Source organism: Heloderma suspectum, chromosome 2 (assembly GCF_057233095.1).
Source record: "Heloderma suspectum isolate Gila_16-S chromosome 2, 16-S_ref, whole genome shotgun sequence".
NCBI classification, from domain to species: domain Eukaryota; kingdom Metazoa; phylum Chordata; class Lepidosauria; order Squamata; family Helodermatidae; genus Heloderma; species Heloderma suspectum.
In genome coordinates, this window is record NC_139459.1 from 346864981 (window position 1) to 346884801 (window position 19821).

Here is a 19821-nt window from a genome sequence, read left to right on the forward strand (position 1 = left end):
GCGTTGGACAGTGTGTTGGACAGCAGCCTCCTCACCGGCGCAGCCCTCCTGCGGCTAGACAGCTGCAATCAGCTGCCTAGCCGAAAATGCAGGGCAGGAGAAGTGTGGAGGGAATGATCCCCTCCGTGCTTCTCCTGACCTGCATTGGATAGGCGGTCGCCTCTGAGTTTGGAGGCGGCTGCCTATCTGAATAGGATTGCATCCTTAGTTGCCCTTTTCAGCACCTTTTCCAGTTCTGCAATGTTTTTTAGATGCCGCAACCAAAACTGTACACAGTAGTCTAAGTGTGGTTGCACCATAGATTTATATAAAGGCAGCATGAAATTGGCAGTTTTATTCTCAGTTCCTTTCCTAAGCATGCCCAACATGGAGTTTGCCTTTATTACAGTGGCCACACACTGGGTCGACATCTTCACTGAGCTGTCCACCACAACCCAAAGATCTCTTTCTTGGTGGGTCACTGCTAGTTCAGATCCCAACTGGTTATACTTGAAGTTGGGATTTCTTGCCCCAATGTGCATCACTTTACACTTGCTTACATTGAACCGCATTTGCTATTTGGATGCCCTTTCTCCCAGTTTGGAGAGATCCTTTCAGAGCTCCTCACAATCCCTTTTTGTTTTGACCACCCTAAATAATTTGGTGTCATCCACAACCTTGGCCACTTCACTGCTCACTCCTAATTCCGGATCATTCATGAATAAATTGAAAAGCATTGGTCCTAATACAGATCCCTGTGGGACCCCACTGTTTACTTCCCTCCATTGGGAGAATTTACCATTTATTCCTATGCTCTGTTTTCTGTTCTTTAACCAGTTACTGATCCATAAGAGGACCTCTCCTCTTATTCCATGACTGCTAACTTTGCTCAGGGACTTTGGTGAGGAACTTTGTCAAAAGCCTTTTGGAAGTCCAAGTAAACAATGTCTACCCGATCCCCCCTGTCTACATCTTTATTCACACTCTCAAAGAACTCTAATAGGTTAGTGAGATAGGACTTACCTTTGCGGAAGCTGTGTTGATTCTTTTTCAGTAGGGCTTGTCCTTCTATATGCTCACTAATTTTATTTTTAATAATGCTTTCAACCAATTTACCCAGAACAGACATTAAGCTAACTGGCCTGTAATTTCCTACATCTCCCCTGGATCCCTTTTAAAAAACTGGTGTTACATTGGCCATCTTCTAGTCCTCAGGTACAGAGGCTGATCTTAGGGACATGATGCATATTTTGGTTAGAAGATCAGCAATGTAGTGTTGTTGTGTTTTTAATTGTGTTTTTATGTATTTGCTTATTGTTGTTTTTAGTAGTGACTGTGTTGCAGAACCCAACTGTAAGCCACCTTGAGTGCCAGTTTTGGTAGAAAGATGGGGTACAAATCAAATCAATCAATCAATCAATCAATCAACATAATACATTTTCAGGGGGATGGAGGGGCTGCTATGGAAGGGACGGGCAGGGAAGTCCACTTCCTCCAGCACAGTTGATCCAGCACTCCTGGTGGCTTTGCCTGGACTGGCTGTCCATTTGGAGCATTTGGAGTAAAGCCTTTGGTGTTTTGGCTCTTTCTCTGTGGAACTCCCTGCCTGTTGATGTCAGGCAGGCACCTACTGATGACATTTTTATTTAAACAAGGCTTCCCTGACTAACCTGCCACAGTTTTATTGACACAGTTGGATTTTAAGGCCTTAATTCTGCATTTCAATTATTGTTATTATTGTTTTCCTCCCCTTTTCATTGCTGAATGCTTGGATATTTTATTGGATGTAGAGTGGTATATACATTGTGAAACTAACTAACTAACTAACTAACTAACTAACTAACCAACTGACTAAAATAAACATAAATCTAGATACAACCTCGTAAGTGGAGTGGAAATTATCTGTAAGCTGGTATCTAGATTGGTATGTGTATGCATGTGTCTGAATACACTGGAAAGCAGTGGGGAGCCAGGGCTTCCCGCCCTAGGTGCTGTCAGGAGCACCCTAGCTGCCTCTTACAGTCCCCTCCAATAGCCAACTCAAAACACAGACGAAAAGGATTCTTTCCAAGGCTTTATTCCATTTACAACTTAATGACTCTTTCAGATGCTAATCACCAACGACTAAGCCAGGAACTGCACTGGGGTAGTTAGCAGGGTAGCCTAAGCTCCAGGTAAGGCAGCTGGTCCCCGTTTGAAGGAGAACTGCGGGAAGACTCTGAACTTATGGGCTATGGAGAGGTCCTCCCTCTTACCCTTGGGTCCTTGGGACGCGACCGTTGTTTTAGCGCCAAGTGGGCTGAGCGCCCCCTCTTGGCGCCCTCCATCTGGCGCCGCTCCCTGCGTCTGCGCCGAGCGTCCAGCAAGGCCCCATCCCACGCTCTCTCGCTGCCAGGGTCACTATCTCTCTCAGGAATGCAGGCAGGAGGAATCTCTCCCTGCCGCTGTGCCTGTGAGTGATAAGCGAGCTCCTTTCCCATGGGTTGTTGCTCTTCCTCAGAATCAGAACTGCTCTGGGGCTCTCTGGGCTCAGTTTCCACCCTGACAGGTACCCACACATGCACATACACACACAACACGTGCAATCATCAGACCTGACAATCTATACATGGCATGGGTTTGCATGTTATTTCCCACAAAGGAGCATATTCTGTGTGGTGAATTTTGAGAGTGTACATAGTCTCCATTCCCAAGACCTGCCCTCCATTATGTTCCCTAGCAAATAGGAGGGGGCGTTTGTAGTAATGTATTGCTCTTTTGTCTTGGACTTCACACAGTCCTGTTTCCAGCCTTTATGGAGATATGTAGGTCATATTTCTCTTCGTGCTTAATCTCAGCTCTGATCAAATAATCATGTTTTCTGCAATCCCATTGGCTAGCCTGTTTGCTAGGCTATCATAAGAAGAGCCCCGCTGGATCAGACTGAAGACGTCTCTACTAGCCCAGCCTCCCCCCCACCCCAGTGGCAACCAGATGCTCTAGAGTGAACTGCACAAGGAGCACATGAATGCAGATAGAAGCTTCCCATTCATGTTTCCCAGCTACTATTGGGAAGCATACCGCCTCTGATAATGGAGCTAATATAAAGCCATCATGAGAGAGCTTTGGCTACTGGGTGGTAGAGAAACATAATCAATACAAAAATAAATAAATATGCCATTGCTAATCTTATCTTCCTTGAAATTGTCTAGTCCCTCTTAAAGCCATTGGGCCTATTCACATGCGCACAGGGGGAGGTCGATTAGGGGAACTATGGGGCGGGGGGTAGAAAAACCACTACACACAGGCCTGTCAGATGACTGGGAACCACACAGCTACTCCCCACTCTATAGTTACTGGCTGAGCTTACCTGAGTGGTTAGGGTACATCCCAACATCCTCCGAGGTGCAAAGAGGCTCCCGGCGACTCTGGGGTCCATCATCCAGAATTGCCGCACCATCACAGAGAAAGTCTGCAGCAGCTAGAGCGTTGCCCGCAGTAGTGAACGCTCTAGCCAGTGGACTCTATAGTTGTGGTCTGGAAGTCCTCCGGAGCCTGTTTTAATGACTGGAGAGCTTGAAAGACAACACAGCAAGCTTTCCTGGGGCCCTTTAACCCTTTTGCAGGAGGTGGTTACCACGAAGGTGGTTTTCTTCCCCTGCCCCCATGACATGCTAAGCCACCGTGATTACCAGAAATTCCCCAGCCACCATGGCTTAGTGTGATGTGGTTGCCCATCCTCTTCATCTTATGGTGAATTCCATAGTTCAACTATGCACTGTGTGAAGAAGGACTTCCTTTTATCTGGCCTTCATCTTCCACCATTCAGCTTTATTAGATAAGTCCAGGTTCATGTTTTGTGAGAGAGGGACAAGAACTTCTCTCTATGCACTTTCTCCACCCCATGCATAATTGTATAAGCCTCCATCATTCATGTCCCCTATTACTTGCCTCCCCCCTCAAACTAAAAAGACCCTAACACCATGATCTTTCCTCATAGGGGAATAGTTCCAGTGCCCTACAGTCGTCTTGTTCCCACATTGTGGTGACCCAGAACGATATGTTCTTGGCTCCTTTTCTACATCCCCAGCCCAATTGCTTTCTCTTCCTGTTGTTTTTCCTGTTCCATTGAATATGTAACTTTAGTGTTTTAGATTGTTTTGTCTTTATTGTAAGCTGCATTGAGTAATATAAGCACAATATAAATATTAGGGCTGTGCACTGCTTCGGTCTGAATCCTGAATAACAAGGCGAAGTGGGCTGTTTTGGAGGTGCCTTAGCATGATCCAAAGCAGATCAGAACAGCACCAAGGCACCCTGAAGCGAAGCGGCTCATCAACGAGGCGACTTGGTCCTCCTCGGAGATTTGTAGCTCTTCTGATGCCTTCTGAGCAGCCCAGACAGGTCGGCTCCAAATGTATCAACTTGAGAGAGACCCAGGAGGGGGAGAAGAGGAGGAGGGAGGGGGGAAAGGGGAGAGGAGGAGGAAGAGTGAGTGAGCTTTGGCGAATGGCATCTCTAGTTGCCAAATTAGGGCTAAATGGAACCCAGCAGTCTCCAATCAGTGACAGTGGTGGTGGTGGTGGTGGGGATACTGGAGTGGAGAGATCAGCCTGTGTTTGTTCTTTGTGTGAAAGAGTGTGCTCTGGTTCGGTTGTGGTTTTGTTGTTAGAGAGAGATCTTGTGTGTGCAGCTTTGTGTTTCTTCTTTATTAATTCAACTATTCTCTCTTTTTCTTTTGTATATTCTTCATTTTAAAAACCAAACATTTAGTACTTAGTTTGAGTTTCCTCCCTGGTTCTTAGTCTCCTCCCACCCCACTCTTCTCTAATAGGTTTACCTTTCATTCTTCTTGTTTCTTCATTTAAAAAACCAGAAAATTTCACTTTAGTTGCTTTGTCTTGTTTTTTAGCTTCCCCCTGCACCTTCTCAATTCTCTCTCAACCGTTAGTTTGCCCTTACTTTCATTCTGTCTAGATTCTCTCTCTCTTTCTCTCTCTCTCGTACTTTCTTGTCCTTGTTCTTGGCTCCCCTCCACCCCCTTCTCGACTCCTGTATTCCTTCCCTTCCCATGTTTTATCTCTTTTCCCTAAAAAAACCCCTAAATTAAAACTCCCTTTCTCTTCTGTTAGGATTAGAGTTAGTCCTCCCCCCTCAGTGTTGGCTTTCCTTTTGCTCATGTGTGTGTATGTGTGTGTGTGTGTGTGCCTGTGTGTGCTTGCGCTGTGCAGACAAGCGAGCGGTGTGTGGCAAAGCACTACACAGTCCACACTTCAAAGAACAGTGGGCAAAGCACTACACACACATTAACATCTATTATTTAAATAATATAACACTACACTGTGTGGCAAAGCAAGCAAGCCCAGTATGAGGCATCTTCGGGGTCTTGCTGGCAGGGGCAGAGGTGGGCGAGGTGCTGCTGGGACTATCAGGACTGGTAGGCAAGCTGGCTCCCCTCCAGTCCAGATAGTGCGTCCTGGTGTAGCAGGGCAGCAGAGTGCAGAGGCAAGTCGCAGTGCCCAGAGGTCCCTGTTCGGGGAGGCTGGTGCAGGCGGCAGCAGCAGCATTGTTGCCAAAGGAGCACCTTCTCCTTCTGGGGTGGAAGAAGGGAGCCCGCTGGTGGATGTTACGACAGAGGGGTCCAATGTCCTCAGAGTGGTCAAGGGGAGGAGATCCTCCAGGGAGTGGGGGGATGAGCAGCAGGCAGAAGCTCCAGAACCTGAGCCCTCTTCTATAGTTCCCCCTGGTCGTGTGGTGACCCCCGAGACTCAAGGCAGTCTGTGTCTCCACCGAAACGTCGGGGCAGCATCGTGTGGGACCACTTTGAGGGGGGAGGGGATCCCAACACTGCCGTCTGCCACCACTGCAAGGCGCCTCTGAGCAGGGGGAACAGGCAGGGCACTACAGCACCAGCAGCCTGCTCCTGCACTTGAGGAGGCAGCACCAATCAGTCTTGCTCGGGGAAGAGGCCCCCACGTCCCAGCAGGCTGGCAGCGGGGGCAAGCGGAAGGCTGGTGGTGCCCGAACTCCTGCAAGCTCTCCGTCTCTCACCCCCAAGAGGCTTAGGCGGGCCACCATGGAGGATATGGGCTAGGGGAAGCATGGGTCCGCAAGGTGGAGGTTTCCAGCTCCCAACCAGATCACCAACTGCATATATAAAGATAAACTGGATAATGATGTGCCCTTTGCTACACTCTCAATTCTCAGTTCACTTGCATCATTTTTTAAAATTGAAAACTGTCTGAAATGTGGCAGGTGTAGTGTGGCTAATTTTTTAAAATTAAAATATAAAATAAATATAAAATATTCATTTTGTGTGTGCTAAAAACAAAAAGCACCAAAACTACTCCAGCCTGTTTTCCCAGGTAATGTGTATTCCAAATTCAGCCAAAGAGAGCCTGAGGCCATCCACTGTGAAGCTGGATGGGAAAGGGGGGGGGGGTGTATTGCACTTCAAAGAAACCTACAGCAGAGATTAAGGAAAGCGACATCCTCCTAATCACAGCTTAAACACCTAACTTCTCTGATTATCCATTTATGACTGTTGGTTTTAGTTTCTGAGAGCAGCACACTGTACCTGTGCATAGCACACAAACTACTGGGCCAAACTGTCTGAACTTTGGCAGGTGGGATCCCCTCCATGGGTGCTGAGAGCTCTCCAAATTTCATGCACTTCTGTGGAAACAGTGACAAGTTATAGCTCTTCGCTTTCAGTTTGTGTTGAAAAAATCAAAATTTAACTCCACCTAGCACAAACACTACCAGATCAAACTGTCTGAAATTTGGCAGGTTGAATCCCCTCCATGGGGGCTGACAGTTCCCCAAATGTCATGTATTTATCATGAACACTGAAAAAGTTATGGCCATTTCTAGTTTCCAATGCAAGTCAATGGGAAAAGTCATATCAGAATGATCCAGATCTCGCTTTGGATCTGAATCTGAAGTGAAGTGGTTGGGGTCCTAATTGGTCCGAAGCAAAGCAGGGCTACTTTGGAAGGTCTGAAGCAGCATCCGAAGCGAAGCAGGCACAGCCCTAATAAATATCCATACAAAGTAAACAACACACAAAGGCAGTGCACTTGCATATAACACACAAATGCTAGTACTGGACTGCCCATGTAATACACTCAGCCTGCCCTTTCACACAGTGCTGTTAGAGAAGTTTGGTTTGAATGATTTACCATGATAACGTATGGTAAGACAATTGTGTTTATCTAGCTTATCTTGAACCACGCAAACACCCTGCCAAATGGGAGCGGGAGAGTTTTAGGAGTGTTTCTTTTAATTCTTGTTGTTGGTCTTGTTGTTGTTAAATAATTTCATGTTATTGATTGGTTTCTCCTTTGTAGTTAAGTTCTCCCTTTTGATTTATCTGCTATTGATCTGAATTCACCTACTGATTTACCTATTGGACTAGGAGTGGGGAGAGACTGGAATTCTGCCACTCTGCGATGAAGCCCACTGAATGACCTTGGGCCAGTCACACCATCTCAGCCTAATTCTACCTCACAGGGTTGTTGGGAGGATATCATTCATTCATTCATTCATTTTATTACATGTCTATACTGCATAATAGCCAATGTTCTCTGGGCAGTTTACAAAAGATTAAAACCTTAAAAATGCCATATAATACAAAATATAAAAATCATTTACATACAGTGAACTACGGACTCCAATGAGGCTGGATTTTTTAGAATCTGGCCCCCTGGAGTCCGTGGCAGAATGGACTACTCCCCCCCCGCCACCCCGAGAAATTCTCCCCAGATGGACCCTACCTGCCGCCGGCTGGTCCGGGTCCGTCTGCTGCTGTCCACTGCCCCGGTCTGCAGACGCAAATGGCGTCTGGCATAGCAGATGCCATTTGCGTCCCTGCTCTTTGCTGTGATAGGCTACGTAAATACAGGGTGGCCCAAAAGTAGGTATACAGTTGCTTAGAATGCTGATGGGAGGGGGAGAGAATTTTCAGTCTTCCAGTACTGCTTTAGAATCCACTTTCTTTGTTCTTGACTCAAGTTCGCTGCCATCATTCACAATATCAGTAAAAACAAACAACTAAACAACTAAACAACTGTATACCTACTTAAGGGCCTCACTCCCCTCACTCTCTACACTTAACTGATTTAACTGTCACTCCCTGTCACTCACTCTTCCCAACTAACTGTCATTCTGACTCCAGCCACACATCTTCTACTCACACATTCTCTCCCCCTCCCATCAACATTCTAAACAAATGTATTGTTGTTGAGGATTCCAGGGGGGAGGGACGGATTGCCTCCCCCCCCCACGAACGCCTCGAACTGGATGGGTGAGTGGGGTTCGTACACCCCTACCCAGGACTGCTTAAAACCTTATCGTATGCTGTCAAATACCTGGGAGTAGAGGAAAGTCTTAACCTGGCACTGAAAGAATGACAATACTGGCACCAGGTGAATCTCACTAGAAAGATCATTTCATAATCAGGGGGCCATCTCCAAGAAGGCCCTCTCCCTTGTTACCACCTTTGAAAATTCCCTCAGAGGAGACCCCTAGAGGAGGACCTCTAATATGATTGCAACATACAAGTAAGTTCATATTGGGAGAAGTGATCCATCAGGTGTTTCAGTGTGTCTGTACTCTGTACATGTGTGGATAATGGTATGTGTGTGTGCATGTGTGGAAAATCATGCTGAACTGTTTTAAAGATATTTCTTTATATATATATGTATGTATGTATGTATGTACGTGTGTGTGTGTGTGTGTGTGTGTGTGTATATATATAAATATATATATATATATATATATATATATATATGAACAAACACACTCTAGATTTTTAAACCAGCATATGACAGTCTAAGTGGGAAGGTCTGAGAAACCCGTCTGCTTTTGCAACCTGTGCAACATTGCACCTGTGCAAATGTATGGCTACTTAGCCCTACCTTAGTTAAGGATCATTTCAGTCAATATTGACTGTGTTGTCATGGGTAGAACTATGACTAAAATCTTGCAGGGATCATGGATGCTAGTGGGAGGTAACAGGCCCCAGGAATTGGGAAGATGACTGTGGAGTCCTGAGATCAGGTTTAACTCCTCCTCGACCGCTCCCTGCTCAATTTTGGGGGCTGGATTGGGACTGCCCAGTTTATGTACATGGACAGGCAGGTGATGCGTGCTAACTGTGAACCAGCTGGGAGTGTGGGATGTGCCTGGGGAAAGTCAGGCATCACGACAAAATTAGCAAGATGACATCTGGCAAATCCACGTGTTAAACTTTTTGAATGAGAGATAAGATTTCAAGGTGGTTAGGGTTCTTTCTTTCTTTTAAAAATATATTCCTCAAACTCAAAGTTCCAAAACAAAATCTGGTGATGTTCAAAGTTCAAAAAGTTCTGAATTGTTGACAATTGTTTGGATTTATGTGAAATTTCATTTCAGCTCCATTAATCTGGTCTAAGGAACTCTGTATTAGGAGGGGAGCTAACCCTATCGATTTCACCACTGTCAAAATCCAGTTTATACATTCCTTAGGACTGGAACCCAGTCTGTTCTCACTTATGGTACTCTGTAAAGTGCCATGTATGCTAATGGCTGTGGACGCTGGTGGCTCCAGTGTCAGTGGGGTGATGAATCCACTCCGAGTTCCAGTCAGAACCAGTCAGAACTCTAAAGGAGCTATCCAAAGTCGCCCCACTGACATCAGAGCCACCAGCCTCCACTGGCTGATGGTACCATATCAATACAAGTGAGGCCTGCAACAAAATGTTGCAGCACACCCTCACCCCTTAAGAGATTTACCAGCTTTGAGACAGTGGCCCTGTTTTGACTGCCAAGACTGTTCCTTCTGCCTCTTGAAATGGAACCTTCCCCGGCTGGCAGATTTACAAGGATGGCTGCAGCTCCACCCTCTTGGAAGGGTTCCTTTTCACAAGAAGGAGCCAGGAGCCCTGGGATGTTCATTCAAACATTGCACAAAACATCACAGAGAAAGTGAGCGATGAACACACCATTTTCCTGCAACCAACCCCAAACTGGGGCACTGTCTGAGCAGTGATTCTGGTCAGGATCTGGTGTGCACAGTGCTAACAGCTCCCGGGATATATCCTGGGAAATGAGTTAGTGTGAAAGAATACACCCATTAAATGCAAGAAGGTGTGCTGTTCTACTCAAGATACACCCATCATAGAAAACAAGTGTGCCTATTTTCCACTGTGAAATTGACAGAAGGAATGTTATGGTACCAAAGACACAAACATGCTCTCTGTGACTATGAAAGTTATGATTGAACAAGTACGATGATTTCTGTACTGTAGATTTCTTTGGCCCTACCCCACATCATTGGCTGTGGTTGTTGTGTGTGTGTGTGTGTGTGTGTGTGTCCAAGCTGCTAGCTGCTGATGCCTACAGTAAAACCTGTCAAATGTAGATAGGTATACTTGCACATGGAGTGAAACCTGATCCACATGCTACAACAGCCTTCCCCAATCTCGTGTGCTCCAGATATTTTGAACTTCAACTCCCATTCCATCCCAACTAGCATGGCCAATGGTCAGGAATGCTGGGAGTTGGAGAAGACTGTGCCACAAAATTCCTACATGGAAGTCACTTCTATTCTATGCATGATGTGGGACATCATAGGTGCAACCTGTAGATCATCTACTTTGATTATGTACCTGTCATGTTGGTGTGCTTACAAGTGGTTGGAAAGAAACTATGACATCACTGATATCCAGTACATGAAGCTGAAGCTCAAATATTTTGGCCACCTAATGCGAAGAGAAAACTCTCTGGAAAAGACCCTGATGCTGGGAAAGACTGAGGGCAAAAGGAGAAGGGGTCGGCAGAGGATGAGATGGCTAGATAGCATCACCGATGCAATTAATATGGACTTGAGCACGCTCTGGGAGAGAGCGCAGGACAGGAAGGCCTGGCGTGCTACGGTCCATGGGATCACGAAGAGTCGGACACGACTGAACGACTGAACAACAACAACATAACTCCATATATTAGGCTAATAAGTCTTTCAGCTCCTCTAAATTTGTAGATCAGGAAAATAGGATTATAGGTGGCTCTTCTGGCATTGCTCTGTGTATAGGGAGGATTCTCAAGTCCATCAGGAATGGAATTATGGAGTAACTGGATTGCAACTGCATTCCAATGCCCTCATCTGCATATCTTTGTTTCATTTTCCAAAGATCAGGAGTTTCTGTTGTCCCTCATCCCATTGGCTGTTCCCAGTGACTTGATGGGAATAAATTCTTCACCCTAATGCCTCCCATCTCAAATTTTGTTTGGAAGAGTCCTTGTTGCAGACTTGAGTTGGATTCATCTGTCTTCCTAGGCTTCCTGTCATCATCACACACACATTTCTCCCTCCCTCTTGTGAAATTTATCAAGGTGAACAGATACCTTTTCCTGGGTTTTTCTATTCTGCTCTTCTGCACAGTTGGTAAGTAACAGGTTTTAAAAGAAAAGGGGAATGTTTGCATGGCAATCTAGCTAGAGGAGATGGGTAAGAAAAAAGATGGGATCATGTCATGGGAATCTCAAATGATATATTCAATCATTAGGAAAGGTGGATCCTCGTGTTTTCTATAACTCCACATTATCTACCTCATTAGTATCAAATAAAGATGGACAAATCTATCTTTTTTAGTTTCTCTCTTTACCTGTTGCTTTTAATTTATAGAACTCTAGTTAAACACTCACACACTGACTTTTGGCTAGGACTGCATATGTCTACACCAGCAAGACTAATAAAGATCTAGTACATGACTTCTGAAATGCAGCCATCAGGGATTGTGTACACAGCCAACAAATTCTTTTCTTTTCTTTTGCCTTATACAATTCAGCAAAATATACTTGCTCCATTAAATTGCATGGGACATGGGGGCGAGAGAAAGGAACGCTTGCAATGCCCACACATGGAGACAGCATGTTTTGAGATGTGGGTGGAGGCAAGCATGCCAACTTTAAATGTCACCTTTTTCAAAAGAGTGGCTGATAGGTCAGTTGTGGACACTGTGTTTATGTTGTGGTGACCACTGAAGAACAATTACAGAGCCAGCAATCTGGCATTAGGTCTCAAACAAGTAAAGAAGCTATGTTGCAAGCCATGCCAAATCAAGGATCTGAAATAATTCGAATCATGACATTTGTTGGATTGATAATTTCTAGAGATCAGCAATTTCTCTCCTCCCTCCCCCACATTTTTTGGCTAAGATGAGTGAATTTCTTTTGGTTAAATTATTACTATCTATAAAATTGATCGGATTAGGAGTGTTATTCTGTGCGCTGTGGATACAGTTAGTGAGCAGGAAGCGGTCTGTGGCACACCGGTTTTGTGGGATTGGTTCCAGCTTCTTCCTTCTGATGAAGTGGACAAGGTGCTTTCATCTGTCAGGCCGACCACCTGCTTACTTGATCCTTGCCCATCTTGGTTCATTATGAGCTGCAGAGAGAGGCTGGGTGAAGGGATCAAGGCAGTGGTGAACGCCTCCCTTGAGGAGGGAGTGATGCCATCAGCCCTCAAGGAGGCAGTGATAAGACCGCTTTTAAAAAAGCCCTCCTTGGATCCCCAAGTTCTGAACAACTTTCGCCCAGTCTCGAATCTGCCTTTTTTGAGCAAGGTGATTGAGCGGATGGTGGCGATGCAGTTGAAGGCACACTTGGAAGAAACCGATTATCTAGATCCATTTCAGTCAGGCTTCAGGCCTGGGCATGCATGGGACAGAAACTGCCTTGGTCATAGGGATGGCGGAGAATTTCTCCACGAATCTTCGGGAGGCCAAGTGCCGACGCATTTGGCCCCCCGAAAGTGTTGGGGAAATTCTCCGCCGGCCCCCTTCCCCCCCCAGGATGGGACTTACCTTCGGCGAATGTCCCTCTTGGCGGCGGGTCCCAGAGGTGTTTCGGCGGCGTTTCGGCGGGGGCGGGGGCGGCGGCCGGTCTCCCGACCAGCTGCTGCCGCCGCCATTACAAAATAAAAAACTACAGTAAAAAACAAACAAACACACCCGTGATAGGCTACGTGACGATTTACGTAGCCTATCACGGCTAGATTTCCAAAGTCAGCCGTGATAGGCTATGTAAATCGTCACGTAGCCTATCACGGGTGACTTTGGAGAAAAAAAAAAGTGCGTACGCAAATGGCGGCGCCCCGTGGGCACCGCCATTTGCGTTCCTTATTTGGACAGGGGTAGTCTACGGAAAGATTTACATAGACTACGGCGAAAATAAGGGAACGCTAAAATGGACATTGCCCTTATTTTCGCCGTAGTCTACGTAAATCTTTATGTAGACTATACGTGCCAAAATAAGGAACGCAAATGGCGGCGCCCATGGGGTGCTGCCATTTGCGTACGTGCTTTCCCCCCCCCCAAAGTCACCCGTGATAGGCTACGTGACTATTTACGTAGCCTATCATGGCTGACTTTGGAAATCTAGCCGTGATAGGCTACGCAAATCGTTACGTAGCCTATCACAGGGGTGTGTTTTTTGTTTTACTTTTTTTTTCGTGACCGGGGAGATGGGGCGCTCCTCCCCAGCCTGAATTTCAGCCGGGCAAGGCGGGGCACCTCCCCCCCTCACCTGAACTTCGGGGGGAGAACCGAAGCACCTCCCCCCCACCGCGAAGCAAGCTGCGGGACAAGGTAAGTCCCTTTCGTCCATCCCTACTTGGTCGCCTTGGTGGATGATATGACGAGGGCTCTGGATAGGGGCAAATGCTCCTTCCTTGTTCTCCTCGACCTCTCAGCGGCTTTTGATACCGTTGACCACAGTATCCTCCTGGACTGCCTGGAGGGGTTGGGCATTGGAGACACCATATTACTGTGGTTCTGGTCCTTCCTCTCCAGCAGGTACCAGAGGGTAGCACTGGGAGAGGAGGTTTCGTACCTGCGGTCGCTCACTTGTGTGGTGCCACAGGGTTCCATCCTCTCCCCGATGCTATTTAACATCTATGTGAAGCCACTGGGGGCTATCATCAGGAGGTTTGGGGTGCTGTGTCATCAGTATGCGGATGACACACAGTTCTACCTTTCGTTCAAATCTTCACCAAGGTTGGCCATAGAATCCCTGTCCAAATGTCTGGAGACAGTGAGTGGATGGGTGGGGAGGAATAAGCTGAACCCTGACAAGACCGAGGTACTTTTGGTGGGAGACAAGAGGAGGTTGGGGGATGTTGACCTGGTGTTGAAGGGGTACGGTTACCCTTGAAAGACCAGGTCCGCAACCTGGGGGTCATCTTAGACTCCCAGCTGTCCATGGAGGCTCAGGTGTCAGCTGTGAGCCGGACAGCGCTGTACCAACTCCATCTGATACGGCGGCTGCACCCCTACCTTCCTGACCATCTGCTCCCATCGGTAGTACATGCCTTGGTCTCTTCTCGTTTAGACTACTGTAATGCGCTCTACGTGGGGTTACCCTTGAAGATGGTTCGGAAGCTGCAGCTGGTACAGAATGCGGCAACTCGCCTGATTAAAGGCAGCCGCTGGTGAGATCACATCCCTCCAGTGCTGAAGGAGTTGCACTAGCTACTAGCTGTTTTCTGGACCAAATTCAAGGTGTTGGTTTTTACCTTTAAAACCATATACGGTTCCAGCCCAGCCTATCTCAAGGAGCGCCTCCAGCAACACCAAATAGGCTGCTCAACAAGATCAGCCTTGGATGGCCTTCTCCCATCAGCCAGGACAGCTAGGCTGGTAAGGATAAGGGAGAGGGCCTTTTCTGTGGTGGCCCCCACTCTGTGGAATTCCCTTCCTAGGGAACTCCACCATGCCCCCTCTTTAATGAGCTTCTGCCATGCATTAAAAACATGGTTGTTCAGGCAGGCATTTGGGGTGGGCTTAATGACTGAACAACAACAGGGTAATTTTAGAAATGTAATATTTTTAATGTTGAATTTTATTGTATAACTGTTTTTATTGCTGTACATTGCCCAGAGTGGCTGGGTGACCTGCCAGATGGGCAATTAATAAATTTAATAAATAAATAAATAAATAAAATGCTGGTAGCCAGTAGTCCAGCCTTCCCCAACCTGGTACCCTCCAGATGTGTTGATTACAACTCCCATCATCCCAAACCAGCATGGTCAAAGGTCAGGAATTATGGGGTATGTAGTCCAAAACATCTGGAGGGCAGCAGGTTGGGGAAGGCTAGACTACTGGCTACCAATGGCCAAGCTGTGGATGATGGAAATTGTAGTCCAACACATTTGGAGGGCACCAGGTTATGAAAGACTGCAGTAATCTTCTGGAGATGGTAGAATAAAGGGAGCAAACCAATATATTCAACATTTTAGTTGCAGTCTCCTCCCTACTTAATATAAGAAACTTCATAGCTATTAGGGTATTTTGTGATGGAAAACAATAACACCCAACATTTATAATAATGCTAACTAGGTATTTGGGTTCCCCTTCATGGATCACTGCCTTGTTGTGGCGAAGGGGCTTGCGTAACTCAGTGAAGCCATAAGCTATGCCGTGCAGGGCCACCCAAGACGGACAGGTCATGGCAGAGAGTTCTGACAAAATGTGGTCCACTGGAGAAGGAAATGGCAACCCACTCCAGTATTCTTGCCAAGAAAACCCCATGGAACGTATCACAAGGCTAAAAGAGATGACGCCGGAAGATGAGCCCCTCAGGTCGGAAGGTGTCCAATATGCTACTGGGGAAGAGCAGAGGGTATTTCCAAGTAGCGCCAGAAAGAGTGAAGCGGCTGGGCCAAACCCGAAAGGACACTCAGCTGTGGATGTGTCTGGTGGTGAAAAGAAAATCCGATGCTGTAAAGAACAATATTGTTTAGGAACCTGGAATGTCAGATCAATGAATCAAGGTAAGCTGGAGGTGGTCAAACATGAGATGGCAAGATTGAACATCGACATCTTGGGAATCAGCGAACTCAAATGGACAGGCATGGGCGAATTTAATTCAGGTGACCATCATATCTACTATTGTGGGCAAGAATCCCTTAGAAGAAATGGAGTAGCACTCATAGTCAACAAAAGGGTGGGAAAAGCAGTACTGGGGTACAATCTTAAAAATGATAGAATGATCTCAGTACGAATCCAAGGCAAACCATTCAACATCACAGTAATTCAAGTCTATGCCCCAACCACTGAGGCCGAAGAAGCTGAGGTTGATCGGTTCTATGAAGACCTACAACACCTTCTAGAACTAACACCCAAAAAAGATGTCCTCTTCATCATAGGGGATTGGAATGCTAAAGTAGGAAGTCAAGAAATCACCGGGATAACAGGCAGGCATGGCCTTGGTGTACAAAATGAAGCAGGACAAAAGCTAATAGAGTTTTGCCAAGAGAACATGCTGATCATAGCAAACACTCTTTTCCAACAGCACAAGAGGCAACTCTACACATGGACATCACCAGATGGTCAATATCGAAATCAGATTGATTATGTCCTTTGCAGCCAAAGATGGAGAAGCTCCATACAGTCAGTAAAAACAAGACCTGGAGCTGACTGTGGCTCAGATCATGAGCTGCTTCTTGCAAAATTTCGGCTTAAATTGAAGAACGTCGGGAAAACCACTAAACCGTTCAGGTATGACCTAAATCATATCCCTGATGAATATACAGTGGAGGTGAGGAATAGATTGAAGGGATTAGACCTGATAGACAGAGTGCCTGAGGAACTATGGACAGAGGTCCGTAACATTGTTCAGGAGGCAGCAACGAAATCCATCCCAAAGAAAAAGAAATGCAAGAAAGCAAAGTGGCTGTCTGATGAGGCTTTACAAGTAGCTCACGAAAGAAGGGAAGCGAAAAGCAAGGGAGAAAGGGGAAGATATACCCAACTGAATGCAGAGTTCCAGAGAATAGCAAGGAGAGACAAGAAGGCCTTCTTAAATGAACAATGCAAAGAAATCGAGGAAAACAACAGAATGGGAAAGACTAGAGATCTCTTCAAGAAAATTGGAGATCTCAAGGGAACGTTTTGTGCAAAGACGGGCATGATAAAGGACAAAGAAGGCAGGGACCTAACAGAAGCAGATGAGATTAAGAACTGTGGTGCTGAAGAAGACTCTTACGAGTGCCCTGGACTGCAAGGAGGTCAAATCAGTCCATCCTAAAGGAAATCAACCCTGAGTGCTCATTGGAAGGACAGATAATGAAGCTGAAGCTCCAATATTTTGGCCACCTAATGCGAAGAGAAAACTCCCTGGAAAAGACCCTGATGCTGGGAAAGACTGAAGGCAAAAGGAGAAGGGGACAGCAGAGGATGAGATGGCTAGATAGCATCACGGATGCAATGAATATGAACTTGAGCACGCTCCGGGAGAGAGCGCAGGACAGGAAGGCCTGGCGTGCTATGGTCCATGGGGTCACGAAGAGTCGGACACGACTGAACGACTGAACAACAACAACAACAAAGGTATTTGGGTTAATTTTAAAAATAAAGCTTGGTTTAAAAAAATGAAATGCATGTTTTTTATGAGCAATGTGAATGACCTTGATGGTTACTGTTGCCTAATAACCAGAACAATATTTGGTTACACAGTTGTCCAGAGTTCTCGGGGCAGATGATATGAATCCTGCAGAGGACACCTTGAATGCCTGGAGACCAAAGTCTTCATCTTCTGAGGGATGTTTATGTAAACATAATGCTTGGATCTGTGCAGCCACAGATTCTCACTAAACACCTCAGTGTATTTCAGAGATGCATTAAGGTGCATTAACAGCAAAGCATCTTGTGGCACCTTAAAGATTAACACATTTATTCCAGCAGAAGCTTTTGTGGGCACTGTTCCTGTCATTAGATGCATGAAGTGTTAAGCTCAAATTGGCAGATCTATAGACACATGTGGCGGTGGTGGGGAGGGGGGCAGTGAGTTCTCAGACAGCATTTAAATGCAAAAAGTACTGACAGTGATAATTACCTTAACAGGTAAATACAAAAAAGACCAGCATGTTGTAGTTTAAAGCTCTTCCTGCCAATAACAAAGCCTTAGGAGAGGCATTTCAACCTTTTAGAATGGGGGGGGGGATCCAGAAAAGCTGAGAAGCCACCACATAATTGGTGGTAGAAGGAGGTGGTAGGGGGAAAGGTGGTAGGGGCAAGGGAAGGGGGCATGTCCATCTAGGGACCCTTGGAGGGCCAGATTTGCCCCCAGGCCTGAGGTTCCCCACCCCTGTACTAGAGGTTCTGCTTCAACAGATCCATGAAGTAGCTGGAAAGGTTTGGTTAGCCTTTAACGTGCCTTAAGATGCTTTGCTGTTTTTGATGCAAATGGGGAGTTATGTGAAGGTGACCAGGTTCCAGAAATCCCATCGCCGTTGGTCTCATGGCTTTTTGCACTGTCATGAAACGTAACTGCCCACTGCCGTTCTAAATAACAGACCATCTTGGTTTCTTGTTTGAGGTGTGGGGCTTTTTCATGGGGTGATGGGAACTGCTGTCTCACCACATCTGGAGGGCCACATCTGGAGGGCCAGTGGGCTAGGGGTGGACGAAAGTCACTTACCTTTTCTCGCAGCTTGTTCGCGGTGGGGGGGAGCGCTTCGCTGCTCCCCCCGCGAAGTTCAGGCCAGGGGGGGGAGGCTTCCCACCTCGCCCGGCCGAAATTCAGGCCGGGGGGGAGGCTTCCCGCCTCGCCCGGCCGCGAACACGAAAGTAAAAAAAAAAAAAAAAAAGTCCCCTGATAGGCTACGTGACGATTCACGTAGCCTATCACGGCTAGATCTGCAAAGTCAGCCATGATAGGCTACATGAATCGTCACGTAGCCTATCATGGGTGACTTAAAAAAAAAAAAGCGCGTACGCGAATGGCGGCCCCCATAGGGAACCGCCATTCGCGTTCCTTATTTAGTTGCTGTAGTCTACGTAAATGTTTACGTAGACTACGGCGAAAATAAGGGCAACGCAAATAGCGTTGCCCTTATTTTCGCCGTGGTCTACGTAAACATTTATGTAGACTACAGCGACCAAATAAGGAACGGGAATGGCGGCTCCCTATTGGGGCCGCCATTATCCGTACACACTTTTTTTTTTTTTTTTAAAGTCACCCGTGATAGGCTATGTGACTATTCATGTAGCCTATCACGGCTGACTTTGCAAATCTAGCCGTGATAGGCTACGTGAATCGTCACGTAGCCTATCAGGGGACTTTTTTTTTTTTCTTTGATTGCAATGGCGGGGGCGGCAGCCGGTCGAAAGACCGGCTGCCGCTCCCGCCCCGCTCGAACACCGGACGAACCGCCAGCCGGACCCGCCGCCGGGAGGGACATTCAGGGAAGGTAAGTCCCGTCCCGGGGGTGTGTGCAGGGGGCGGGGGTGTGTGCGGAGGATTTCTCCCCGAAACTTGTTCGGGGGGCCGAACACGTTGGCGCTCGGCCCCCCGAAGTTTCGGGGAGAAATTCTCCGCCATCCCTACAGTGGGCCCCATTATTCAGGGAGAGGCCCCATCTCCACATTCACAGGAGCCACCATAAGCATCTAGGAAATCTCTGGTTTTAACAGAATTACCTGCATTGCCTCAGACTGTTTTCTGCTTCAGTTGCACCCTAAACTTCGAGTACTTGAGGAAGTTTTCGAGGGGGTGACTCACCCTTCTCCACTTCTGCATCTTGGCTTACCACACCCAGCCGAACAATGTATGGGCACAGTCTGTACATTTACTGTGCCTGAGCTTAGAGTGCCAGAGCCACCACTCGTCATCTCATTCCCACCACGCTCCTATTTGCCATATTTCATAACAATAAAGAGGAGTAACCGCAGCATCTAGCAATTGGGAATGGGGGTCATCAGCAGAGCACCCAGGCAGGATCAGACCTGCCTTGTAGGATTAGGCCAAAGATAACACCATGTCTGGTACTGTGTCCTCTCCACAACAGAAACCAGCTGGATACTGCTTCGTAGATCAAAATCA

At 46.8% G+C, this 19821-nt stretch overlaps 1 protein-coding gene across 1 annotated transcript in view; it reads right to left on the bottom strand.

Annotated features, from left to right (window-relative positions):
* LY6G6C (lymphocyte antigen 6 family member G6C) overlaps window positions 1-19567 on the bottom strand; it is a 35832-nt gene extending 16265 nt beyond the window's left edge. Inside the window, 1 exon segment of the mRNA XM_084829879.1 lies at window positions 19501-19567. Coding sequence (XP_084686005.1) covers window positions 19501-19567 — 67 coding nt within the window.
* Window positions 19568-19821: the final 254 nt, after the last annotated feature.